The sequence below is a fragment of the Mesoplodon bidens genome (genome assembly GCF_964165515.1).
Source record: "Mesoplodon bidens genome assembly, chromosome: 3".
In the NCBI taxonomy this organism is placed as follows: Eukaryota; Metazoa; Chordata; class Mammalia; order Artiodactyla; family Ziphiidae; genus Mesoplodon; species Mesoplodon bidens.
This window is the reverse complement of record NC_138178.1, coordinates 115,696,429-115,719,660: the sequence shown is the minus strand read 5'-3', so window position 1 is coordinate 115,719,660 and position 23,232 is coordinate 115,696,429. Positions and strand designations below refer to the sequence as shown.

Genomic DNA, 23,232 nt, shown 5'->3' with positions numbered 1-23,232 from the left:
CTTAGGCACCTCACAGTTCCCAACCTGGAATGGAGTCCTCGGAGATTTTCAAAGACTAGCATTACCAGAGAGCAAACCATATTAAAAAGCTACAATCATTTCTTTTAAAAGTGGGATGCACTGGAATGAAAAGATAAGCAGAACAGAATTTAAAAGCCAAGAAATAGACCCATTGGTTATGGGAAATTTTATGAAAAAGGTGACTTTTCAAATCATTTGGAAACCTGATGACAATAAATGACAACAGAAAAATAAGTTTAACTATGTAGAGAAAAACTCAGGTTCTTTGCCTCATGTTATACAAAAAAATTAATGGACTAAAGAATTAAATTTACAAAATGAAATCTAAAAGAACTAAAGGAAAGGGACTTCCCTGGTAGTCCAAGGGTAAAGAATCCGTCTTCTAATGCAGGGGACGTGGGTTCAATCCCTGGTCAGGGAACTAACATCCCACATGTCATGGGGCAACTAAGCCCACGGGCCACAACGACTGAGCTCCCGTGCCTCGATGAGAGAGCCCACGTGCCACAAACTACAGAGCCCATGCACTCTGGAATCCGCGCACCACAACTAGAGAGAGAAGACCCACCCGCCACAACGAGAGAAGCCCGTACGCTGCAACGAAAAGCCAGCGCAGCACGACAAAAAGTTCCTGCATGCCTCAATGAAGATCCCGTGTGCCGCAACTAAGACCTGACGCAGCCAAAAAATAAATAAAGAGGGGCTTCCCTGGTGGCGCAGTGGTTGAGAGTCCGCCTGCCGGTGCAGGGGACACGGGTTCGTACCCCGGTCCGGGAAGATTCCACATGCCGTGGAGCGGCTGGGCCCGTGAGCCATGGCCGCTGAGCCTGCACGTCCGGAGCCTGTGTTCCGCAGCAGGAGAGGCCACAACAGTGAGAGGCCCGCGTACCGCAAAAAATAAAGAAAGAAAGAAAAAAAATCAACTTCAAAAGAACTAAAGGAAAGATGGTGACTCTTTATTTGATGTTGGGGTGAAAGAAGTCTTTCAAAGCACAAAAATTAGAAGGACAAGTTATTTTTTAAAACTATACACACAGAAATTAAAAACACATTAAAAAGCAAACAAAAGTAAGAGGAAGGCAATAAAAAAATACTTACAACATAACAAAGCCCTAATAACCATAAGATGGAATTAAACAAGCATGGATAAATCAGTAAGAAAAATCTAAATACTATCCATACTCACTGCCAAAATTGGCCAAAAAGAGAGACAGAAAACACAACTGCAAATTAAAATGTGCATTATGTGATATTATTTTTCACTTGGCAAAGTTGTTTCATTCTTTTCAAGTATAATAAACAATGCCAACTGATACTGAGAATATAAACCAACTCAACAATTTGGAAAGTAATTTAGAAACAAGTATTGAGGACTTTACTGATTGTATCCTTTGATCTAGTAATTACACTGAAGATTCCATCCTAAGGAAATAACAACCTCGACCAATGCTGTATGGAAAAGGATGCTCACAACAGCAAAACTTGTAATGCCTAAAACTAGGAACAAAGTAAAAACCAATAATAGAGTACTGGCTACATAAATTATTGTACATCCATACTACTACTCTGCAGACACCAAAAATTCAGAATTCAAAAAGTAGGGAGAAACTGCTAGAGTAAGATTACAAATGAACCCAGATCATAAACTCTCTCTTCCCTAAGACATAATGAAATAAACAAAAATATGTACAAAGTAAATCAACAAACCACACTTGTAGTTATCAAACAAAGGAAGGGGAACAATGTCATGCCATAATCTCTGAATGTGGTGACTAAACTGAGACATAACCCCAAGACCTGCATTATGTACACTACACACATGCGTGCACTTCATAAAGAAAGAATATGAGAGAAGGGGGAATATTCTGAAAAGTCTGAGTTATACTTCCAAATCTAGAAAGAAATGAAGGAGGGTCTGGATGGGGGAAAATACATGAAAAGCCCTAGAGACAGAAAGCCCTCTTCATCATGGTAGGCTCACCAGTGAGAAGAAAACTTCCACAGCTCAGCAGCTGACAAGCTCTGCACACAGGCAGATTGTATTGACTCACTCTTAAATATGAATGATGGCCAAAGGTGACTAGTTATTGGTGAAAAGCATCGAAATGAAAGACATAGAGACAAACAAAAAAGAAGTATGAAGAAACAGACACAAGCCAAGACACAGAAAAAAATTTCAAAGCAACTACATTTAATACCCAAAGAGGAAAGCGATTACACCCATAAGGAAAGAACAGGAGTTAGAAAAAATATTTTAAAATGAGTAATCAGAGGGCATAAGTGCTCTTGGAAATTAAATACATAATAGAAATAAAATATTTAGTAAAAGGAGTGGATGAGAAAGTTGAATATGCTCTAAAAAAGAATAAAGTAAGAATGAAGGGAGGGAGGGGTAGGGACTTCCCTGGTTGCACAGTGGTTAGGAATCTGCCTGCCAATGCAGGGGACACCGGTTCAAGCCCTGGTCTGGGAAGATCCCACATACCGTGGAGCAACTAAGCCCATGTGCCACAACTACTGAGCTCACGTGCCACAACTACTGAAGCCCGCACACCTAGAGCCCGTGCTCCGCAACAAGATAAGACACGCAATGAGCAGCCCGCACGCTGCAACGAAGAGTAGCCCCCGCTCGCCACAACTAGAGAAAGCCCGCACACAGTAACGAAGATCCAATGCAGCCAAAAATAAATAAAGTTAAAAAAAAAATGAAGGGAGAGGGGTGGAGGGAGGGAGGCACAATAAAAATATGTAAGATCTATATAATATGTAATAATTATATGAAATATAAGAAAATTCAAAGATCAATCTTGGAGGTCCAGCAGCCAACCAATAAGAGTTTCAAAAAGAGAAAACAGAAAATAATGGAGAAGAACAATATAAGAAACTTCCCAGAACTAAAGATATGAGTTTCCTGATTTAAAGGTTTCTTTGAGTATTCATAATGAATGAAAAGAGACACACACCAAGGCACATCATCTTGCTGTTCCACAGCACCAAGGATAAAGAAAAATAGGTATTCAGGAAGAAAACAGGTCACGTACAAAGGATCAGGAATCAAAATAAGAGGCTTCTCACAAGCAATACTGGGATCTAGAAGACAATGGAAAAATGCCTTTAAAATTCTGAGGAAACATGATTACTTACCATCTAGAATTCCATACTCTGAATTGTGAGTTAAGATGCTTTTGGACATGAAAGATGTAGGGTTTTTAAAACATGTCCAAAATGCTTGACATGTCTCCCTTCAAAAGGTAGAGTCTTGGGGCTTCCCTGGTGGCGCAGTGGTTGAGAGTCCGCCTGCCGATGCAGGGGACATGGGTTCGTGCCCCGGTCTGGGAAGATCCCACATGCCACGGAGTGGCTGGGCCCGTGAGCCATGGCCGCTGAGCCTGCGCATCCGGAGCCTGTGCTCCGCAACGGGAGAGGCCACAACAGTGAGAGGCCCGCGTACCGCAAAAAAAAAAAAAAAAAAAAAAAAGGTAGAGTCTAATTCCTCTCCCTTGAATGTGGGTAGGACTTAGTGACTCATCTCTAATGAACAGAATGTGACAGAAATCCAAGTTATTAAAAACGCTGTCACTTCTGTCTTGCTCTCGTGACCCGTTCACTCTGGGAAAAGCCAGTCACCAGGTCATGGGGGCCCTCAGTCAGCCTGTGGAGAGGCCCATGGGACTAAGTCTTCCAACCAACAACCAGCAGCAGCTTGCCAGCCTCGGAAGTCAGTCACTTGGGAAGCAGATCCTACAGCCCCTCCTCAAGCCTTCAGACAACTGCTTCCCTGGCTGACCTCTTCACTGCAACTTCATGTGATTCCCTGAGTCGGAACCTCCCAACTAAGTTGCTCCCAAATTCCTGACAATAGAGACTGCGAAATAATAAATGTTGATTATTGTTTTAAGCGACTAAATTTTGGAGTAATTTATTACAAAGCAATAGATAACCAATACAAGAGGTTTCAAACAACTAACTTCTGTACACTTTTTCCCAAGAAGCTACTCTATGAAACTGAAAAAAGAAAACAAGATCTAGCAGGAAAGATGTAAAGGGAATTTCCAGGGTGATGGTGAAGAGATACCCCTGAAGACAGAGATGCAGCTGGCCTAGAAAGCATCTGAAGGATGTAGCAGGAAGGAACAGGTGAACAAGGGATCCGGGGTGGAGAAGTTGCTCCCAGGAGGGAGGACTCCAGAAGGAAATGGGTCTCATGGATTACCTGATGCATTTGATCACGCGGAAAATGGCATTGGGGGTTTTCATAAATCTGCTGGAGTCTCTGGGAAGAATTGGTAAATAAAGAGAAAACTACCAAACAATAAATGAAGCAATTAGTTCCAAGGTTAAAAAAATAGTTGTACAAAAAGGGAAGCAAAGTATAACTCTTGGATCAGTAACAATATTTATAGTTACAATAAGAACAAAAATTGTGACACAACAATATTAGAAGAATGAGATCATTATAAGAATGAGGGGAACTATTATGGAATCCTCAGCTTTCATAATAGGAAAACAAAAGGTAATATCTAAAACTGATATTATTTAGAAATATGAGGGTAAACTCCAGAAGCAGTAGATAAAAGATTTTGATAGACAATTGCTGCTGGGATGTAAAATATGGAGATGGGAGAGGGACTGCTGTTTTTCATTATAAGCCTGTGCCTTCAGAAATATGTACACACATTACCCAGTAAAAACTGATTTTTAAAAGGGTATTTAGGGAGGGGGAACTGGATGAAGACAATCAAAAGGTACAAACTTCCAGTTATAAGATAAACAAGTACTAGGGATGTGATGTACAACATGATTAATATAATGAACACTGCTGTATGTTATATATGAAAGCTGTTAAGAGAGCAAATCCTAAGAGTTCTCATCTCGAGGAAAAATATTTTTTTCTCTTTCTTTAATTTTGTATCTATATGAGATGATGAATGTCCATTAAATTTATTATGATGATCATTTCACGATGTATGTAAATTAAATCATTATGCTGTACACTTTAAACTTACACAGTGCTATGTCAATTATATCTCAATAAAACTAGAAGAAAATTTTTTAATTTTTCAAAATAAAAAATAAAACACAAAATGACCCCCCCAAAAAAGTATTTAGAGCCATAAGGAAATGCTCACGAAATGCTGCTTATAAAAAAGTTAGGATACAAAATAGTATACATAGAGTCATATCAGCTATGTGAAAAACAATTATACAAACACACATACTTAGTAACAGTAATTACTTATGCTTGGTAGATTATGGTTGCTTTTATTTTCTTCTTTAGACTTACTTCTCAAGTTTTCTCAATAGACAGTTATTAATGTTACAATCAGAAAACAAAAAATAATTAAATGAATAGACAACCAAACAAATCAGAGCTCTGAAGAGCTCTCACCAATCTTCTCAAGAAGTGAAATCCTAACCCTGAACCCTAAGGGCCTGGCTGAGACCTTGCTACCACCTGCTGTCGCATCTGAAAACTCATCTGCAGCTCTGTGGGGAGGCTTAAATGAGATAACCTAAATAAAGCATCTCCACCCATCTTAGTGCCTGGCACATTGTTGTATTCTATAAATATGATTTTCTCCCTTAATTTGACACAAACCATCTGCTGCCTGATTGTCTGTGTGGTTTTTGGCACACTCCCTATGTGCATACCTGTGTGAACCTGTCTAGTCTCTGATCTCGGCCCCTCCTTTCTATCTGCTGCTAATCAAACTTTTATTCTGACAACTGTCAGTGTGTCTTCCTTCTTCCCACTTCCCTTGCCTCTCAGGTTATTTCTATATGAGTCAAATGTAGAACTAAGGAACAAGCAGATACAAAGCCCTGAACAACAAGTTCAGATTTAATGGTAAACTGCAAGAATGACTAGAAAGATCAAAGGATTTCAATCCTGGTCTGCTGCTTATTAATTGTGTGACCCCCAAGCAAACTATTTAACCTCTCTGAGCCTTAGTTAACCCATTTATAAAAATCAAGATAATTCCTATGCTATAAAGTTGTTGTAAGTATTAAAATGAGAGAATGAATGTAAAACACATAACACTCTAAATGTAAGTTCCCATTCAAACTTTATTTCCTTTCCTTGAACTACTAGTGAGTATTTTTAGATTAATTATATAATTAAACAGAGTAATTATAATATTAATTATGTATTAAACATACAAAACAGCAAGCTATAACTAAACCACAAGATATTTAGGTAAATATTTAGCATCTCTATGGAGAAGGGAGGACTTTCAAAGATGAAAAAAGATGGAAGAGAAAGAATATCAATGTAATTGTCTAAGTAAAAAACATTACTTGAAGATATATTATTGACTTTTATTTATGGCAATACAGTAGACTAGATATCCACAAAAAACAAAACAAAATAAAACTCCCACCACACCTAGACAGACATTCTAGATAAAAAACCACAAAACTCTTTTTTAAAGGTATAGCTAATCCCTTAAGAAAATAAGAGATTACCCCCAAGGACCAAATATAAACAAGGAGCTAGAAACCAGCATGCTAACATGATATTAAAGCTGGGGTTTTCCAAAATATAGCAGAGGGAGGAACACTCCCAAACTCATTCTACGAGGCCACCATCACCCTGATACCAAAACCAGACAAAAATGTCACAAAGAAAGAAAACTACAAGCCAACAGCACTGATGAACATAGATGCAACAATCCTCAACAAAATACTAGCAAACAGAATTCGACAGCAAATTAAAAGGATCATACACCATGATCAAGTGGGGTTTATCCCAGGAATGCAAGGATTCTTCAATATATGTAAATAAATCAATCAATGTGATACACCATATTAACAAATTGAAGGAGAAAAACCATATGATCATCTCAATAGATGCAGAGAAAGCTTTTGACAAAATTGTACACCCATATATGATAAAAACCCTGCAGAAAGTAGGCACAGAGGGAACTTTCCTCAACATAATAAAGGCCATATACGACAAACCCACAGCCAACATCGTCCTCAATGGTGAAAAACTGAAACCATTTCCACTAAGATCAGGAACAATACAAGGTTGCCCACTCTCACCACCATTATTCAACACAGTTTTGGAAATCCTAGCCACAGAAATCAGAGAAGAAAAAGAAATAAAAGTAATCCAAATCGGAAAAGAAGTAAAGCTGTCACTATTTGCAGATGACATGATACTATACATAGAGAATCCTAAAGATGCTACCAGAAAACTACTAGAGCTAATCAATGAATTTGGTAAAGTAACAGGATACAAAATTAATGCACAGAAATCTCTGGCATTCCTGTACACTAATGATGAAAAATCTGAAAATGAAATTAAGAAAACACTCCCATTTACCATTGCAACAAAACGAATAAAATATCTAGGAATAAACTTACCTAAGGAGACAAAAGACCTGTATGCATAAAATTATAAGACACTGATGAAAGAAATTAAAGATGATACAAACAGATGGAGAGATATACCACGTTTTTCGATTGGAAGAATCAACATTGTGAAAAGGACTCTACTACCCAAATCAATCTATAGATTCAATGCAATCCCTATCAAACTGCCACTGGCATTTTTCACAGAACTAGAACAAAAAATTTCACAATTTGTATGGAAACACAGAAGACCCCGAATAGCCAAAGCAATCTTGAGAATGAAAAACGGAGCTGGAGGAATCAGGCTCCCTGACTTCAGACTATACTACAAAGCTACAGTAATCAAGACAGTATGGGGCTTCCCTGGTGGCGCAGTGGTTGAGAGTCCGCCTGCCGATGCATGGGACACGGGTTCGTGCCCCGGTCCGGGAAGATCCCACATGCCGCGGAGCAGCTGGGCCCATGAGCCATGGCCGCTGAACCTGCGCGTCCGGGGCCTGTGCTCTGCAACGGGAGAGGCCACAACAGTGAGAGGCCCACGTACCACACACACACACACACAAAAAGACAGTATGTACTGGCACAAAAACAGAAATATAGATCAATGGAATAGGATAGAAAGCCCAGAGATAAACCCACGGACATACGGTCACCTTATCTTTGATAAAGGAGGCAAGAATATACAGTGGAGAAAAGACAGCCTCTTCAATAAGTGGTGCAGGGAAAACTGGACAGGTACATGTAAAAGTATGAAATTAGAACACTCCCTAACACCATACACAAAAATAAACTCAAAGTGGATTAAAGACCTAAATGTAAAGCCAGACACTATCAAACTCTTAGAGAAAAACATAGGCAGAACACTCTATGACATAAATCACAGCAAGATCCTTTTTGACCCACTCTTAGAGAAACGGAAATAAAAACAAAAATAAACATATGGGACCCAATGAAACTTAAAAGCTTTTGCACAGCAAAGGAAACCATAAACAAGACCAAAAGACAACCCTCAGAATGGGAGAAAATATTTGCAAATAAAACAACTGACAAAGGATTCATCTCCAAAATTTATAAGCAGCTCATGCAGCTCAATATCAAAAAAAACAAACAATCCAATCCAAAAATGGGCAGAAGACCTAAATAGACATTTCTCCAAAGAAGATATACAGATTGCCAACAACCACATGAAAGAATGCTCAACATCATTAATCATTAGAGAAATGCAAATCAAAACTACAATGAGGTATCACCTCACACTGGTCAGAATGCCCATCATCAAAAAATCTAGAAACAATAAATGCTGGAGAGGGTGTGGAGAAAAGGGAACCCTCTTGCACTGTTGGTGGGAATGTAAATTGATACAGCCACTATGGAGAACAGTATGGAGGTTCCTTAAAAAACTAAAAATAGAACTACCATACGACCCAGCAATCCCACTACTGGGCATACACCCTGAGAAAACCATAATTCAAAAAGAGTCATATACCAAAGTGTTCATTGCAGCCCTATTTACAATAGCCAGGACATGGAAGCAACCTAAGTGGCCATCAACAGGTGAATGGATAAAGATGTGGCACATATATACAATGGAATATTACTCAGCCATAAAAAGAAATGAAATTGAGTTATTTGTAGTGAGGTGGATGGACCTACAGCCTGTCACACAGAGTGAAGTAAGTCAGAAAGAGAAAAACAAATACCGTATGCTAACACATATATATGGAATCTAAGAAAGAAAAAAAAAAAAGGTCATGAAGAACCTAGGGGCAAGATGGGAATAAAGACACAGACCTACTAGAGAATGGACTTGAGAATATGGGAAGGGGGAAGGGTAAGCTGTGACAAAGTGAGAGAGTGGCATGGACATATATACACTACCAAACGTAAAATAGATAGCTAGTGGGAAGCAGCCGCATAGCACAGGGAGATCAGCTCGGTGCTTTGTGACCACCTAGAGGGGTGGGATAGGGAGGGTGGGAGGGAGGGAGACTCAAGAGGGAAGAGATATGGGAAGATATGTATATATATAACTGATTCACTTTGTTATAAAGCAGAAACTAACACACCACTTTAAAGCAGTTATACTCCAATAAAGATGTTTAAAAATAAATAAATAAATAAATAAAAATAAAGCTGGAGTTTCCTTGAGGGTATTTGCTGGTTATTGAATGGAGAGGCATCACTTTTAGTGGCTATTTGGTTAAAAGAGAAAGATCTTGGGGGGAACTGGGATCCCTGCATGGTCCTGAAGGGTTACTACCTTTAGTGAAAAGGGCGACTGAAAAAATCCACCTGAGAGAAATCTATCTGTCTCAGCCTAGGCAATAAGTGGGGAAAAAAGTTTTCCCTGAAAATATGTCATCTTGGGCCTGATTTCTACACCTTTGGGATTCAGATATAGACCCCTGCATCTTCCAGAAAATCCAAAGGCAGAAAGCAGTCATGTGGTGCTGGCATACCAGGATGCCTGGCTGAAACAACTCAGCAGAAATAAAAGCAGATACAATCTGAAGAGCTACAGCCTCTGTCCAAGGCTCACATAATTGCTACCAATAAAACCTCCAGAATCATGAAATAAGGAAATAAGGTGTGAGGTTTGGCAGAAATAAAAAACAGCAGAATTAGGCTCTGAAGAATGTCAGATAATGACTTACTGAATAAAAGTATGAATTAATTATTGCAATATGAAAAACCGAATAAGGCCTTATAGATGACTAATCACAGTTCCAGAAGACAGAAGGAAAGGAAATGGAAGACAGACAATACCAGAAAAGTTAACAGCTGAGAAATTTCCAGAATTAACAGAGAACAAATTCTGAGATTCAGAAAGCACAACAAATCCAAGTCAGGAGAGAAAAATAATCTCTATGGAGACACACAGTAGAGAAATTGAACAACAACAAAGAGAAGAGTTTTTGCAGCCAGTGAAGGGAAGGAAAAAAGTTATCTACAAATGACTATAGCCTTCTAGCACAGACTATGGAAAGTAAGATCCTAAAAACATTAACAGGAAATAACTGCCATCCTGGAATGTTATAACCCCCTAAACTCTCCTTCCACAATTTTTATAAATAAAGCTATTTTTGAACAAATAAAAACTGAGTTTACCACTAACAGACTCTCAGTGAAGGAATGCCTAGGATGTTCTTCAACAAGCAGAAAACAGACCTGCAAGGAAGGGTTGCAACTCGAAAACAGTGAACAAGAAACTAGTAAAATGTGGATAAACCTAAAAAGAACTAAATTTACGATATCAAAATAACGTCTCATCTAAAGTATGAAAAACAAGATGGAACTAAAATAGTAAACAACTATACCTTGCAATTTGAGAGGGAGTAACTGGAGTTAGAGTTCTAAGGTCCTTTATAGGAGTTCTAAGGAGGAGGATAGAGTTATTAATTAATATTTAGATTCTACTAATGTAGGTATGCATGCTAAAAATTTAAGGTAATCATTAAAATATAGAAATGGAAGGTATGGAGGTAATCATTAAAATAGAAATAGAGAGTGTAACTTTATGATGTAATTTTAAAACTCAATAAATCACACATATCTCCCAAAAAAGGTCAGGAAAGAATAAAAAAAGGATAAAGCAGAACAAACTGAAAACACAAAACAGGTTGGAATTAAATATCAAAATAATCACCATCAATATAATTGGACTAAATTTATCAGTTAAAAGACAGAGATTGTTAAAATAGATTTTATTTTAAATCAAGGCTTATGCTATTTATGAGTAATACACCCAAAATACAAGGTCAGAAAAAAGTGAGAGAAAAAAAAAAGGATGAAAAAACCTTTTATCAGGAAAATTCCAAGCCAAATAAAACAAGGGTAGCTGTTTTAACTGTCAGACAAAATAGACTTTAAGGCAAAAATCACTGTTACAGAGATAGAAGGGTATAAAAAAAGGATAAAATGTTACATTTATTAAAAAATAAAAATTCTAAAATATGTGAGTCTGCTAATACAGACTCTCTCTCTCTCTCTCTCTCTCTATATATATATATACATATATATATAAAGCAGAAACTGATAGAATGAAAGAGATATGAAAAATTAAAAATCCCATTTACAAGAGTATCAAAAATAATAGAATACTTAGGAATAAACTGAAGTGAAAGACTTGTATACTGACAACGTAAAATGTTGATGAAAGAAATTAAAGAAAACACAAATAAGTGGAAAGCCCATGTTCATGGATTGAAAGACTTAATATTGTTATTAAGATATAATATTGTTATTAAAACTTAATATTGTTAAAATGTCCATACTACCCAAAGCAATTTACAAATTCAATGTAACCTCTATCAAAATTCCAATGACTTTTTTTTTACAGAAATAGAAAAAACAATCCTAAAATTCATATGGAAACACAAAGGACCCCAAACAGCCAAAACAATCTTAAGAAAGAACAAAGCTGGAGGCCTCACATTTCCTAATTTTAAAATATATTACAAAGCTATTATAATTTAAAAAATATAGTAGTGGCATAAACATTCAGACGAATGGAACAGAATAAAGAGCCCTGAAATAAACCCGTGCATATATGGTCAACTGAACTTCAATAACGGTACCAAGATTACATAATGGGGAAAGGATAGATCTTCAACAAATGGTGTTGGGAAAACTGGAAAGCCACATGCAAAAGAATAAAACTTGACCCTTATCTTACACCATACACAAAAATCAACTCAAAATGGATTAAAGATTTAAATGTAGGACCTGAAACTATAAAACCAATAGAAGAAAATAAGGAGGATAAGCTTTATGACATTGGTCTTGGCAATGATTTATTGGATATGACACCAAAAGCACAAATAAGACAACAAAAACAAAAAGATAAGTGGGACTACATCAAAAAAAAAAAAAAGCTTCTGCACAGCAAAGGAACAACTAGAGTGAAAAAGCAACCTAACAGAATGGGAGAAAATATTTGCAAATCATGTATCTAATAGGGGGTTAACATCCAAAATATGTAAGGAACTCGATTTTAAAAATGGGCAAAGGATTTGAATAGACATTTCTGCAAAAAAAACATACAAGTGGCTGATAGGTACATGAAAAGATGCTCAACATTACTAATCATAAAAAAATGCAGAAGCGGGAGGCGGGCGCGGAGCGCGGGCCCGTTACATGTGCTGGGAGCGCGGGGCTGCGCTCGTGTGCACTCGTCGCCGCCTCCGACGCGCCTTTGAGTCAGCAAGTCCGCAGCCCGCCTGCCCGCCGGCCCGCCGATCCTGCTGTGCCAGGCTCTGCCGGGAGGTGCAGCCCATCGATCGTGTCCTGTGTTGAAGATGTTTCCAGAACAGCAGAAAGAGCCGGGTAGATGAAAGGCTCTTGGTGCTGCAGCCAGGAGTCAGTGCTGTGCCTCTGAAGTGGGAGAGCCAACTTCAGGACACAGGTCCACAAGAGACCTCCCAGCTCCACATAATATCAAGTGGCGAAAATCTCCCACAGATCTCCATCTCAGCACCAGCACCCAGCTTCAGTCAACGACCAGCAAGCTACAGTGCTGGTCACCCTATGCCAAGCAACTAGCAAGGCAGGAACATAACCCCACCCATTAGCAGAGAGGCTGCCTAAAAACATAATAAGGCCACAGAAACCCCAAAACACACCACCGGACGTGGACCTGTCCACCAGAAAGACAAGATCGAGCCTCAACCACCAGAACACAGGCACTAGTCCCCCCCACCAGGAAGCCTACACAACCTACTGAAACAACCTTAGCCACTGGGGACAGACACCAAAAACAACGGGAACTACGAATCTGCAGCCTGCAAAAAGGAGACCCCAAACACAGTAAGATAAGCAAACTGAGAAGACAGAAAAACACACAGCAGGTGAAGGAGCAAGATAAAAACCTACCAGACCTAACAAATGAAGAGGTAATAGGCAGTCTACCTGAAAAAGAATTCAGAATAATGATAATAAAGATGATCCAAGATTCTATTTCCAAGATCCAAAATCTTGGAAATAGAATAGACAAAATGCAAGAAACAGTTAACAAGGACCTAGAAGAACTAAAGATGAATCAAGCATCGATTAAAAACACAATAAATGAAATAAAAAATACTCTAGATGGGATCAATAGCAGAATAACTGAGGCAGAAGAACGGATAAGTGAGGTGGAAGATAAAATAGTGGAAATAACTGATGCAGAGCAAAATAAAGAAAAAAGAATGAGAAGAACAGAGGACCGTCTCAGAGACCTCTGGGACAACATTAAACGTACCAACATTCGAATTATAGGGGTTCCAGAAGAAGAAGAGAAAAAGAAAGGGACTGAGAAAATATTTGAAGAGATTATAGTTGAAAATTTCCCTAATATGGGAAAGGAAATAGTTAATCAAGTCCAGGAGGCACAGAGAGTCCAATACAGAATAAATCCAAGGAGAAATACGCCAAGACACATATTAATCAAACTGTCAAAAATTAAACACAAAGAAATCATATTAAAAGCAGCAAGGGAAAAACAACAAATAACACACAAGGGAATCCCCATCAGGTTAACAGCTGATCTTTCAGCAGAAACTCTACAAGCCAGAAGGGAGTGGCAGGACATAATTAAAGTGATGAAGGAGAGAAACCTGCAACCAAGATTACTCTACCCAGCAAGGATCTCATTCAGATTTGATGGAGAAATTAAAACCTTTACAGACAAGCAAAAGCTGAGAGAGTTCAGCACCACCAAACCAGCTTTACAACAAATGCTAAAGGAACTTCTCTAGGCAAGAAACACAACAGAAGTAATATACCTACAATAACGAACCCAAAGCAATTAAGGAAATGGAAATAGGAACATACATATCAATAATTACCTTAAATGTAAATGGACTAAATCTCCCACCAAAAGACACAGATTGACTGAATGGATACAAAAACAAGACCCATATATATGCTGTCTACAAGAGACCCACTTCAGACCTAGAGACACATACAGATTGAAAGTAAGGGGATGGAAAAAGATATTCCATGAAAATGGAAGTCAAAAGAAAGCTGGAGTAGCAATTCTTATATCAGACAAAATAGACTTTAAAATGAAGACTATTAGAAGAGACAAAGAAGGACACTACATAATGATAAAGGGATCGATCCAAGAAGAAGATATAACAATTGTAAATATTTATGCACCCAACATAGGAGCACCTCAATACATAAGGCAAATACTAACAGCCATAGAAGGGGAAATTGACAGTAACACACTCATAGTAGGGGACTTTAACACCCCACTTTCACCAATGGACAGATCATCCAAAATGAAAATAAATAAGGAAACACAAGCTTTAAATGATACATTAAACAAGATGGACTTAATTGATATTTATAGGAAATTCCATCCAAAAACAACAGAATACACATTTTTCTCAAGTGCTCATGGAACATTCTCCAGGATAGATCATATCTTGGGTCACAAATCAAGCCTTGGTAAATTTAAGAAAATTGAAATTGTATCAAGTATCTTTTCCGACCACAATGCTATGAGACTAGACATCAATAACAGGAAAAGATCTGTAAAAAATACAAACACATGGAGGCTAAACAATACACTACTCAATAACGAAGTGATCACTGAAGAAATCAAAGAGGAAATTAAAAAATACCTAGAAACAAATGACAATGGAGACACAACGACCCAAAACCTATGGGACGCAGCAAAAGCAGTTCTAAGGGGGAAGTTTATAGCAATACAATCCTACCTTAAGAAACAGGAAACATCTCGAGTAAACAACCTGACACTAAACCTAAAGCAATTAGAGAAAGAAGAACAAAAAACCCCCAAAGTTAGCAGAAGGAAAGAAATCATAAAGATCAGATGAGAAATAAATGAAAAAGAAATGAAGGAAACAATAGCAAAGATCAATAAAACTAAAAGCTGGTTCTTTGAGAAGATAAACAAAATTGACAAACCATTAGCCAGACTCATCAAGAAAAGAAGGGAGAAGACTCAAATCAATAGAATTAGAAATGAAAAAGGAGAAGTAACAACTGACACTGCAGAAATACAAAAGATCATGAGAGATTACTACAAGAAACTCTACGCCAATAAAATGGACAACCTGGAAGAAATGGACAAATTCTTAGAAATGCACAACCTGCCAAGATTGAATCAGGAAGTAATAGAAAATATGAATAGACCAATCACAAGCACTGAAATTGAAACTGTGATTAAAAATCTTCCAACAAACAAAAGCCCAGGACCAGATGGCTTCACAGGCGAATTCTATCAAACATTTAGAAAAGAGCTAACACCCATCCTTCTCAAACTCTTCCAAACAATTTCAGAGGAAGGAACACTCCCAAACTCATTCTACGAGGCCACCATCACCTTGATACCAAAACCAGGCAAGGATGTCACAAAGAAAGAAAAGTACAGGCCAATATCACTGATGAACATAGATCCAAAAATCCTCAACAAAATACTAGCAAACAGAATCCAACAGCACATTAAAAGGATCATACACCATGATCAAGTGGGGTTTATTCCAGGAATGCAAGGATTCTTCAATATACGCAAATCAATCAACGTGATACACCATATTAACAAATTGAAGGAGAAAAACCATATGATCATCTCAATAGATGCAGAGAAAGCTTTCGACAAAATTCAACACCCATTTATGATAAAAACCCTGCAGAAAGTAGGCATAGAGGGAACTTTCCTCAACATAATAAAGGCCATATATGACAAACCCACAGCCAACATCGTCCTCAAAGGTGAAAAACTGAAACCATTTCCACTAAGATCAGGAACAAGACAAGGCTGCCCACTCTCACCACTCTTATTCAACTTAGTTTTGGAAGTTTTAGCCACAGCAATCAGAGAAGAAAAGGAAATAAAAGGAATCCAAATTGGAAAAGAAGAAGTAAAGCTGTCACTGTTTGCAGATGACATGATACTATACATAGAGAATCCTGAAGATGCTACAAGAAAACTACTAGAGCTAAACAATGAATTTGGTAAAGTAGCAGGATACAAAATTAATGCACAGAAATCTCTGGCATTCCTGTACAATAATGATGAAAAATCTGAAAATGAAATCAAGAAAACACTTCCATTTACCATTGCAACAAAAAGAATAAAATATCTAGGAATAAACCTACCTAAGGAGACAAAAGACCTGTATGCAGAAAATTATAAGACACTGATGAAAGAAATTAAAGATGATACAAATAGATGGAGAGATATACCATGCTCCTGGATTGGAAGAATCAATATTGTGAAAATGACTCTACTAACCAAAGCAATCTACAGATTCAATGCAATCCCTATCAAACTACCACTGGCATTTTTCACAGAACTAGAACAAAAAATTTCACAATTTGTTTGGAAAAATAAAAGACCCCGAATAGCCAAAGCAATCTTGAGAACGAAAAACGGAGCTGGAGGAATCAGGCTCCCTGACTTCAGACTATACTACAAAGCTACAGTAATCAAGACAGTGTGGTACTGGCACAAAAACAGAAAGATAGATCAATGGAACAGGATAGAAAGCCCAGAGATAAACCCACGCACATATGGTCAACTTATCTTTGATAAAGGAGGCAGGAATGTACAGTGGAGAAAGGACAGCCTCTTCAATAAGTGGTGCTGGGAAAACTGGACAGGGACATGTAAAAGTATGAGATTAGATCATTCCCTAACACCATACACAAAAATAAGCTCAAAATGGATTAAAGACCTAAATGTAAGGCCAGAAACTATCAAACTCTTAGAGGAAAACATAGGTAGAACACTCTATGACATCAATCACAGCAAGATCCTTTTGGACCCACCTCCTAGAAAAATGGAAATAAAAACAAAGATAAACAAATGGGACCTAATGAAACTCCAAAGCTTTTGCACAGCAAAGGAAACCATAAACAAGATCAAAAGACAACCCTCAGAATGGGAGAAAATATTTGCAAATGAAGCAACTGACAAAGGATTAATCTCCAAAATTTATAAACAGCTCATGAAGCTCAATAGCAAAAAAACAAACAACCCAATCCAAAAATGGGCAGAAGACTTAAATAGGCATTTCTCCAAAGAAGATATACAGATTGCCAACAACCACATGAAAGAATGCTCAACATCATTAATCATTAGAGAAATGCAAATCAAAACTACAATGAGATATCATCTGACACCAGTCAGAATGGCCATCATCAAGAAATCTAGAAACAATAAATGCTCGAGAGGGTGTGGAGAAAAGGGAACACTCTTGCACTGCTGGTGGGAATGTGAATTGGTACAGCCACTATGGAGAACAGTATGGAGGATCCTTAAAAAACTAAAAATAGAACTACCATATGACCCAGCAATCCCACTACTAGGCATATACCCTGAGAAAACCATAATTCAAAAAGAGACATGTACCAAAATGTTCATTGCAGTTCTATTCACAATAGCCCGGAGATGGAAACAACCTAAGTGTCCATCATCGGATGAATGGATAAAGAAGATGTGGCACATATATACAATGGAATATTACTCAGCCATAAAAAGAAACGAAACTGAGCTATTTGTAATGAGGTGGATAGACCTAGAGTCTGTCATACAGAGTGAAGTAAGTCAGAAAGAGAAAGACAAATACCGTATGCTAACACATATATATGGAATTTAAAAAAAATGTCATGAAGAACCTAGGGGTAAAACGGGAATAAAGACACAGACCTACTTGAGAATGGACTTGAGGATATGGGGAGGGGGAAGGGTAAACTGTGACAAAGCGAAAAGAGAGGCATGGACATATATACAGTACCAAACGTAAGGTAGATAGATAGTGGGAAGCAGCCGCAGAGCACAGGGAGATCAGCTCGGTGCTTTGTGACCGCCTGGAGGGGTGGGATGGGGAGGGTGGGAGGGAGGGAGATGCATGAGGGAAGGGATGTGGGAACAGATGTATATGTATGACTGATTCACTTTGTTATAAAGCAGAAACTAATATAAAAAAATGCAAATCAAAATGACAATGAGATGTCACTTAATACCTGTTAGGATGCCTATATTCAAAAAACAAAAGATAATAAGTGTTGGTGAGGATATGGAAAAATTGGAACCTTTGTGTACAGTTTGTGGAAATGTAAAATGGTGTGGTCACTGTGAAAAACAGTATGGAGGTTCCCCAAAAACACTAAAAATAGAACTACCATATGGTCCAGCAATCCTGCTTCTGAGTATATACCTAAAAGAACTGAAATCAGGGTCTTGAAAAGATATTTGCACTCCTGTGTTCATTGCAGCATTATTCACAATAACCAAATGTGAAAAACAACCTAAATGTACACTGAAGGATGAATGGATAAAGAAAATGTGATATATACACACAATGAAGTATTATTCATTCTTTAAAAAAAAAGAAGGAAACCCTGCCATATGCTACAACATGGAAGAACCTTGAGGACATTATGCTAAGTGAAATAAGCCAGTCACTTAAGGACAATGATCACATGATATCAATTATATGAGATATATAAACTAGTCAAACACATAGAAGCAGAGAGTAGAATGGTGGTTGTCAGGGGCTATGGGGAAGGGGAAACAGGGAGTTGTTGTTCAATGGGTATAAAGTTTCAGTTATCTGTGGTGGTTAAGTTCTAGAGATCTGTTGTACAACAATGTGCCTAGAGCTAACAATACTACATTACACATTAAAATTTGTTAAGAAGGTAGATCTCATGTTAAGTGTTCTTACCCTAATTTAAAAAAGAGAGAAAGAAAGAGAGAGAGAGGGTTGGGGGGAGGAAGGAAGGAAGGAAGAAAGGGAGGAAGGAAGGAAGGGAAGAAGGAAGGAAAGAAGGAAGAGAGGAAGGAAGACAGAGGAAAAAAGTAAAACAAAACAAAGAAAAAGATGAAAGAAATTCCATGGGAGATAAGTTTCAACCGGGTGCTCTGAAATCATGAGCATTACAGTGTCTCTGGGACTGTACAATCCTTTTTGACCAAAGGAACCTGAGACAGTGGACAGGCATTGTGAGGCATCTCATCATTAGCACCTTTGGCCTCCAGATCTCAAATTATGAATGACTTTACTATATTGAAAAGAACAGTATGTGAATTTTCTTAGGAAATGAAAGAAAACTAATATCAAAAAGAAAATAAAAGAAATAAATACAAGGTGGTATTAACAAATCCACCATCACAGAGAGAAATTCTGCTCACCTCCCTCAGTAATTGAAAGATGAAGCAGACAAAAAAAAAGTGAGGAAACAATGCATATACTTATATAAATAAATAAATGAATAAATTGAAAGTGTTATGAGGAATGAGATATTTGCAGTTTCAAAGTACTTCTCCACTAAATACTTACTAATCACAATGAGAAAAAGTTAAGTATACTTAGAAAAACCTAGAAGACATCACTTAAACCAAGTGATCAGAATGTACATAACCTATCATGGTACATATCAAAATTGTGCACTGCTTGTTAGAATTCAATGAGAAGAACACAGCATCATTGCTCTGATGCTTCTACCAAAGATACAAAACCTGGTTCTAATCATGAAGAAACAGCAGACCAACTCAAAATTGAGGAACATTCTATAATATAACTGGCCTGAAATTTTCAAAAATGTAAAGATCATTAAAAAACCAAGGGAAGACTGAGGTATTGTTCCACACTGAAGGAGACTAAAAAGACAATTAAATGCAATGACAAAGATAACGTGTGATCCTGAACTGGATCTCTTTGCTATAAAGACTGCTATAGGGAAAACTGCTAAAACTTAAATAGAGTCAGAAGATTAGATGGTAGTAACAATATCAGTGTACATTTCCTGATTTTGATGATTTTAGTGTGGTTATGTAAGAGAACATCCCTCATTTGTTTGAAATATTCATTACAGTATTCAGGGGTTATGGAGCATCATGTTGCCAACTCATTCTCATGTTCACCAAAAAAGTTCTTTTGTACCTTCTTGCAACCCTACTATGAGATTGTTTTCAAAAATGCATCATAAAGACAAGATGTACTAAGCACTCATGGAACTGAAGATTGCAATGTTAAATATATACTTCTATAGAAGAGAAAAATATGGAATATTCCTAACTTATTTTATGAATCTTGGAATCAAAGACAGTCTAAGAATTAAAAATTAAATCTCACTTATTAACATAGAAATGAAGCTTCTAAACAAAATATCAGCAAACTGAATCTTGTAATGCACAAGAAAAATAATCATTCCAGGAATCCAAGGACAGTTTAACATTAGAAAATACATTAATAATTTAAGTGCAAAAAATGACTAATTCAACAGATGCAGACAAAGTATTTAATAAACTCTAACAATATTTATGGGAAAATTTTTAGAAAAAAAGAAATAAATTTCCTTAACTTGATAAAAAGAGTATTTATTAAAACCAAACAGCAAGTATCATACTAATTGGAAAACCATTAGAAGCAGTACCTTAAAATCAAAAACACAGTAATGACCGGCTTTCACAGCTTCTATTCCAACATGTACTAGAGGTTTTATCAGTGCCATTAAGACAAGTAAAACAAATAAGAAGAGATCAGAGGACTTCCCTGGTGGTGCAGTGGTTAAGAATCCACCTTCCATTGCAGGGGACATGGGTTTGATCCCTGGTCCGGGAAGATCCCAGACCCAGAGCAACTAAGCCCATGTGCCACAACTACTGAACCTGTGCTCTAGAGCCCGAGAGCCACAACTACCACAGCCTGTGCGCCCTAGAGCCTGCACATCGCAACTACTGAGCCCACCGTGCTGCACCTACTGAAGCCTGCATGCCTATAGGCCCGTGCTCCACAACGAGAGGCCACCACAATGAGAAGCCCGCACACCACAACAAAGAGTAGCCCCCACTTGCCGCAACTAGAGAAAGCCCGCGTGCAACAACGAAGACCCAACACAGCCAAAAATAAATAAAATTTTAAAAAAAAGAGATCAGAAAGGAAGAAAAAAGAAAAAAGTTGCTATTATTACAAATGACATTATTATCTACATGTACAATCTAAGAATCTGTAATTAAATTATTAGAATTAAGAGAGGTAGATAAGATTGGATATATCAATATACAAATTACTTTTCTATGCAGCAGCAGAAAATAAAAAGCAATTTTTTAAAAGTTGTTACTAAAAAAACAAAAAAAATTTAACAATAACAACTGTAAGAAGGAAAAGAGCAAGATAAAATTATTAGGGTATTGAGTTACTAAGACTTACTAGACTGAAAGCTGTAAAAAATGATGCTGTGACACTGGTGCAGAAAGAGCCAAACAGACCAATGGAACAAATGAAAAACAGCTAAAAACAAGCCAGCACATATGTGGATATTTGATATAAAAAAGAGATGGGATTGCTGATTAGTGGGAAAACAATGAAGAATATAATAAATAGTGTTGAGAATTACCTATCCATATGCAAAAAAGTAAAATTAGAGCCATACTTTAACTACACATAAAAATTAATTAAAGGCAGTTTAGCAATCTGTTAAAAAGCAAAATTTCAACTTTTAAAAGAAAATACATCATTTTACCTCAAAGTGGGGAAGACACAAAAAGCATCTATCATAAAGGAAAGATGATAAATTCAACTACATTAAAATGTAAAATTTTGTTCATAAGGTCATCAGAAAAAGTGAAAAGATATTCCATTGCCTGGGTAAAAATATTTGCAAAGCAAATAACCAGCAATGCATTTGTATCCAGAATATATAAAGAACTTCTACAGTCAATGAGGAAATGAATAAAAGCCCAAAGTAAAGGCGAAAGATATGAACAGGCACTTCTTAGGAAAGAAAATCCAAGCAGCCAGTACACACCAAAAGATGTTTCACCTCAATTATAACCAAGAAAAGGAAATAACAAGCTCCATCATTTTTATACCTATATATTCTTAGTATTTTAATGATTTATAAAGATATGGTACATTAAAGTAAGATAAGAATCATCACAGAACACGTCCTCTTATTTTCACTAGTATATTTATGATCTTGTCTAGGTTTTATGAAAAGTTATCTGCAAAATCAGCACTATGTTTTCAAACGCTATTCAAAATAAACACAACATACAGAATTTATTTTTTCCCCATAGAGAATTTTGCCCTAAGGTGTGGAAACAGATCTAGAGATTGAGAAATTAATATAGCCCAACATTCTAACTGTACTACTGGATATACATTTTTTGAGCCTTGAATATTATACTAATTATACTATTTTCAGTGATGCCAGATGACATAATCATTAAAGTCTTTTTAAGGTAACAGTTGCAAAACTTCTAAAATTATATCACTTAGTTCTTTGCTATGGTCCCTTGTTTGTGTCCTATTTCCAATAGGACAAGCTTCCAGTGCAACTGTATTTAAAAAAAAAAATCGTACAAGTGCTGAGTTAAAGTACTATTTAATTTTGTTTCATTTAGTTTATTTACTATTTTAACTGCTGTACTCATAAGACTTGAAGAGTTGAAATCAGCTTAAAAGTTAAGCAAAATAACAGTACCTCACAATGCTGGCGAGAAGCTTGAATTTCACATTCATATTTGTTCTTTACAGATTCTAAGCAGAGCTCTCTATAGATTCCTGCAACCAAACACAATTACTCTGATTATGTTAGCAATAAGGAGTTTCAACATCACTTCCCTACAGGAATTCTGTCCTAACTATTTTATAAGATGAATCAAGAAGAAATTGGCAAGTGTGTCTAACTTTACCTTTAAAAACTAAAAATAAAAGGCTCAGTTAAAATATATATCAAAGAAGACTAGAAAACTAATAAGAGTTTAAGTGCTAGAAAAAAACTACACTGCAATTTTTAGTTCTTACCCATTTTTCTAAAGAATACTCCTAAATGTTTGATAGAGAATGATTAAAATGAAAATAAAACTCCTCACCTATGAAAAACAATCTC

General features: G+C 37.0%; 1 protein-coding gene across 1 annotated transcript in view; it reads right to left on the bottom strand.

The window, feature by feature from the left end:
• BRMS1L (BRMS1 like transcriptional repressor) overlaps positions 1 to 23,232 on the bottom strand; it is a 46,116-nt gene that overhangs the window by 10,459 nt on the left and 12,425 nt on the right. Inside the window, exon 4 of the mRNA XM_081227826.1 lies at positions 22,825 to 22,904. Coding sequence (XP_081083952.1) covers positions 22,825 to 22,904 — 80 coding nt within the window. The remainder of the gene's footprint in view (positions 1 to 22,824; positions 22,905 to 23,232) is intronic.